The 5,386-nt window shown below is 55.1% G+C and overlaps 1 protein-coding gene across 1 annotated transcript; it reads left to right on the top strand.

The window, feature by feature from the left end:
- Positions 1-1,103: 1,103 nt before the first annotated feature.
- On the top strand, positions 1,104-5,069 carry LOC125018218. The gene is given in 3 exon segments (XM_047601996.1): positions 1,104-2,261; positions 2,359-3,897; positions 3,899-5,069. Coding segments are annotated over 3 exon segments (3,363 nt in total). The 3' UTR covers positions 4,565-5,069.
- The last annotated feature ends 317 nt before the right edge of the window (positions 5,070-5,386 follow it).

Raw genomic sequence — 5,386 nt, 5'->3', positions numbered from 1 at the left:
GAGGATCGGTTCCTTTTCATCTTCTCGCTTCGCAGGTAACTGCACGCCACTACGCTAGCTAAAGCTAAGTGGCTATTGCTTCGTTGCCGGTAGCCTTGCGACGTTTCGTCGGAGCCGCGAGCTGCTCGCCCCTCCAAAGGCTGCAACGGACTCCGCCGAGAGGTTTGTGGTTTGCCGCGGACACATCTGCATCGGCTTTTCATCCTCGGTTGGATAAGTTTATTTCGTTCTATTATATACATTCTTAAGTGCAACCGGTTACTCGTTGGTTGTATTTGTTTGTTTGTTGGTGGAGGTAGTGTTCCCGCTCCCTCTCCCGGCATAATATTATGTGAATCAGCTGTTGGCATTGCGTGTGCTTGCCATTAGTGCTGACTATCGGTGCAACCCTTTTGCATTCGCTTTGTTTTGTTGTTTCGTTTGCTGGTGAAGGCAGTGGCCTCGCTCCCTCTCCCGGCATTCGTACCGGTATATGGTTGTATTATATATTTGTATTATATTTTCAATTGTTGGTGAAGGCAGTGGCCTCGCTCCCTCTCCCGACATTTGTACCGCTATATATTTGTATTATTTTTCAGTTGCTGGTGAAGGCAGTGACCTCGCTCCCTCTCCCAGCATCTGTACCGCTAATGTTTGCCAATTAGCTGTAGGCATTGCGTGTGCTTGCCGTTGACTATCGGTGCAACCGATTGTACTCGTTTTGTGTTGCATTTTTCACTTGTTGGTGACGGTAGTGATTTCGCTCCCTCTCCCGGCATTTGCATTGCACTTGGTATTCCAGTTGATTGATGTGCATCAGCGGTCATTTTCTTGACCGTTTGATACTTTTCTTTCCCTATTAATTATTACCGGCGTTTTTCGCTCGGCCTACCTTAGTTTGTGTATTGTGGTGCCATTTTGACTGTGCCCGTTTTGTGCAAATACCCCTAACTGGTGAAGGCAGTGCTTACGCTCCCGCTCCCAGCATAGGTGTGATTTTGTAGTTGGTAGCAGTGTTCCCGCTGAGGCTAACTCATCTCCTGCAACATTTATCTGGTGACGGCGGCGGTTTCGCTCCCTCTCCCACTGTCTGTTGCTTTCTGTTTGTTTTCCTGGTTGTCACCATGTTTGGCAACCATTCTTGTTCGGCCTGTATGGCTTCTCTGCAGCCTGAAGATGGCCATGATTTGTGTCCCTCATGCCTCGGCCTTGAGCATCTGAAGGAGGCTCTTTCAGATGACGCCTGCATGAACTGCAGCTTCATGCCCCGGGCAGTGAGGGCTGCCAGACTAGCTGAGGTAGAACAACTGTTGACCCTCAGCCCATCAGCTGAACAGCTGACCCCAGCACAGGGAGTGGTTCCAACTCGGTCTGGCAGGCCCAAACGTCGTGCTGCCGAGACAGCAGTCCCCACTTCCAGGAAGAGGGTTAAGGAGTCCAGCCTTGCTTCCAAGGTGGACCAGTTAACAACAGAAATTAATAATATGAAATCCCTCTTCCTAACCTTCCAGTCTGGGACTAGTGCAGGGGAGCCAGCTGCTTCAGTGCCTCCAGCGGCCACCTTGGAGCCGGAGGAAGATGTGCTTTCCATGGCGGCGTCAGCCACTCAATTTGCTGAATATGAGCCGGAAGTGGTTGCGCAGGAGGTAACCTCCCATGCTTCCGCGGCAGGCTCCTGCTCATCGACCCACAGCTCCGCTGGTGGTTCTGATGATGGCTCAATGGGAGCCATCATTCGTATGGCCCTGGCCCGTTTGCAGTTAGACCTACCGCAAGCTCAGTCGGCTCCAGCCAGTGCTTTCTTCAGGCGTGGTCCATCCCACACTAACTTTACTGTCCCCCCATCAGAAGAGTATCTGAGGGAGTTGCATGCATGTTGGAGGGATTCTAGAACTCTCTCTCATGCAACATCTGATGGCCGCACCCTGGCAGCCATGCAGGATGCACCCAGATTTGGCTTGGGCCGCATGCCAGCAATTGAGCCCCCTATAGCTGCTCTGATTGTCTCGCCTGATGAGGATCTGAGGCCAGATGCGAGGTGTCCTCGTCCCCAGTGTCGGGTTACGGATGACCTACTCTGTAAAGCCTATGACGCAGCGGCACGCATGGGACGCATAGGTAATTCTATGTCCCACCTGCTGCTCGCGCTATCAGCATCCCTGCAGGAGACTACAGTGGATGCTCCCGTCCACAATTTCAGCGACGCTTCCCTGCAGGCATTCGCGCTGATGTCTAGAGAGCTGGGGCGATTGATGTCCACTCTCGTCCAGGCTCGCCGTCAGGTTTGGCTGGCGCAATCTCCTCTGACTGATGCATGTAGGAGAACTCTCCGCAGTGTTCCGGTGGAACCTGGGGAGCTATTTGGGTCTGCGGCTCTAGAGGCGCTTAACCGCACAGTTCAAGCCAGACAGACTCGATTTCAGCTGTCTGAGCTTCAAAGGAATATGCCCCCTCCTAGTGGCCCTAGGAGCTCTTCAGTTGCCCCCCAGCGCCGGCCTCATCCACAGGCTTATCCCAGTAGCTATCGCAGGTCTCAGCGCACACCTTCACTGCCTGCCCACCAGCAGGCACGGGGTTTTCGGGCCTCTGAGCAGCTGCCCTCTAGGCAACCTCAGGCCTCTCATGCTGCCCGTCGTGCCCCCAGAGCCTCTAGAGGCCGGGGGACCCGGCGCTGAGGCCCAGGGGCCGGTCGTCGGCTGTTTTTCCCAGCAGCAGCTCAGTTACTGGGCTGCTTCCACCAGGGACCCCTGGGTGCTTTCCACCTTGACCCACGGGTACAAACTTCAGTTCCGACGCCGGCCCCCAGCCTATGGCCGGGTCAAGATGACCATCATACGCGACCCGGCAAAAGCCCAAGCCCTCAGCCAGGAGTTGTCCGTCCTCCTGGACAAAGGTGCCATCGAGCCAGTAGATCCCCTGTTGCAACCAGGGGGATTCTACTCCACTTACTTTCTAGTAACAAAGAAAGACGGCGGACTCCGTCCCATCCTCGACCTGAGGGGTCTCAACAGATTCCTGAAGGTCTTGAGGTTCCACATGCTCAGCAATGCAGAGGTTCTGCGCACTGTGGCCAGAGAGGAGTGGTTTACATCAATAGACCTGAAGGATGCCTACTTTCATGTCCCCATAGCTCCAAACCACAGACAGTTTCTGCGGTTCGCTTTTCACGGGCGTCATTACCAGTTCAGGGTGCTCCCGTTTGGCCTCTCCCTTTCCCCACGGGTTTTCACCAGGTGCATGATGGCAGCCCTCTCACCCCTGCAGTCGCAGGGCATGAAGGTCCTCCCATATCTGGACGACTGGCTCATCTGTGCACCGTCCCAATCTCAGGTGGCCCTGGACACGACACATCTTCTGTCCCACGTGGCCCGACTGGGCCTGAAGGTAAATTTTACCAAGAGTTGCCTGGTTCCCTCGCAGAGCACACTCTTTCTCGGAATGACTCTCGATTCAGTCGCCATGAAGGCCTGTCCGTCACCACAGCGGGTGGACGACATTCTCCGCCTCCTTCTCTTGTTTCAGGAAGGCAGGTGGTTGCGCTATGTGGAGTTTTTGCGCCTCCTCGGGAAACTGACGGCTGCTGCCAATGTGGTTCCTCTGGGACTGCTGTCGCTACGTCCTCTTCAGAGGTGGCTGCACAGCTTTCATTTCGATGTTCGATGGCACAGGCACAGGAGACTCAGAGTGTCACGCTGTTGCCTTCTTGCTCTGGCCCCATGGAGAGAGAGATCATTTCTCCTTCAGGGCATGCCCTTGGGTTCCATTGCATCCCGTCGGGAAGCCATCACAACAGATGCCTCCCTCTCAGGGTGGGGCGCCGTGTGGCAGAACCGGACAGCTCAGGGGCTGTGGTCTGCTCGAGACCGCTCGGTGCATATCAATGTTCTACAGCTGCAGGCTGTGCACAGGGGACTGCATTTTTTTCCTTCCCTTCCTGAGAGACCGGCATGTGCTTATACGGTCATACAATGTCTCAACCGTCTCCCACATAAACCACCAGGGGGGCACCAGGTCTGCCCAACTGTTGCAGGCATCCCGGGACCTGCTGTTGTGGGCAGCCCCACGTCTGGCCAGCCTGAGAGCAATGTATTTGCCCGGGGAAAAGAACCAGGCTGCCGACTTCCTCTCTCGTTACAAACCGCCGCCAGGGGAGTGGCGGCTTCATCCAGAGGTCGTTCTCAAAATCTGGGAGGTCTTTGGCAAGGCAGAGGTGGATCTGTTTGCCACGGAGGAGTCGACCCATTGCCCTCTCTGGTTCTCTTTGACAGAAGAGAGCAGCCCTCTGGGTCAGGACGCTCTTGCCCACGATTGGCCAGACAGTCTTCTCTATGCGTTTCCGCCAATCCCTCTGATTTTTCCAACGCTACAGAGGGTCCTCCAGCAGGGCCACAGACTGCTGTTGGTAGCCCCCTTTTGGCCAGGCAGGACGTGGTTCCCATTGCTGAGCAGGCTCTGCCGCAGCTCACCATGGCGCCTCCCCGACAGGAAAGATCTCCTGTCTCAGTTACAGGGCCAGATTTGGCATCCCGACCCTCCTCGCCTGCAGCTATGGGTCTGGCCGCTGCAGGGCCCAACCCCCTACTGACAGAGTGTTCAAATTCTGTCCGTAATACCATATTGAATGCCAGGGCGCCTTCTACCCGGTTGCAATATGAAAATAGGTGGCAGCTGTTCACTGAGTGGTGTTCAGACAGGGGTGAGGACCCTGTGAACTGTTCAATCCCTAAGATTTTGGAGTTCCTCCAGTCACTCTTGGATAAGGGTCGGTCCCCGGCTACTCTGAGGGTGTATGTGGCAGCCATTTCCTCTCGACATGTTCGGGTGGAAAATGACACAGTAGGGTGCCACAGATTGGTGTCACTTTTTCTGAAGGGGGCGTGGCGGTTGCGACCCCCACGAGCACAACGTGCCCCAGCATGGGATCTGCACCTGGTGCTAGATGCTCTGTGTTTGCCTCCCTTTGAACCCCTGGAACAGGCAGAGCTGAAGTGGGTCTCTGTTAAGACTGCCTTTCTCCTTGCCATTGCTTCAGCAAAGCGGGTCGGAGAGCTACATGCTCTATCCGTCAGTGATTCATGTCTGAGGTGGAACTCGGATGGTTCAGGGTTACTCTTTGGCCAAACACAGCCTTTCTCCCGAAGGTTCTGTCGTCATTGAACCTCAATCGACCTATCCACCTAGCACAACTTGTCCCCCCAGCAGGGGAGGACAGGTTAAGACTGCTGTGTCCTGTGCGGGCTCTGAGAACCTATGTAACTGCGACCGCAGGTATAAGACGGTCAGACCAGCTCTTCCTCTGCTATGGTGGTCCTAGGAAAGGCTGTGCTCTCTCCAAACAACGACTGTCTCATTGGGTTGTTGACGTCATCACCCACGCATATAAAGGAGGTGGTCATCCCCTGCCGTC

Source organism: Mugil cephalus, chromosome 12, assembly GCF_022458985.1.
Source record: "Mugil cephalus isolate CIBA_MC_2020 chromosome 12, CIBA_Mcephalus_1.1, whole genome shotgun sequence".
In the NCBI taxonomy this organism is placed as follows: domain Eukaryota; kingdom Metazoa; phylum Chordata; class Actinopteri; order Mugiliformes; family Mugilidae; genus Mugil; species Mugil cephalus.
The sequence above is the reverse complement of the archived record's forward strand: the minus strand, read 5'-3'. Positions and strand labels throughout refer to the sequence as shown.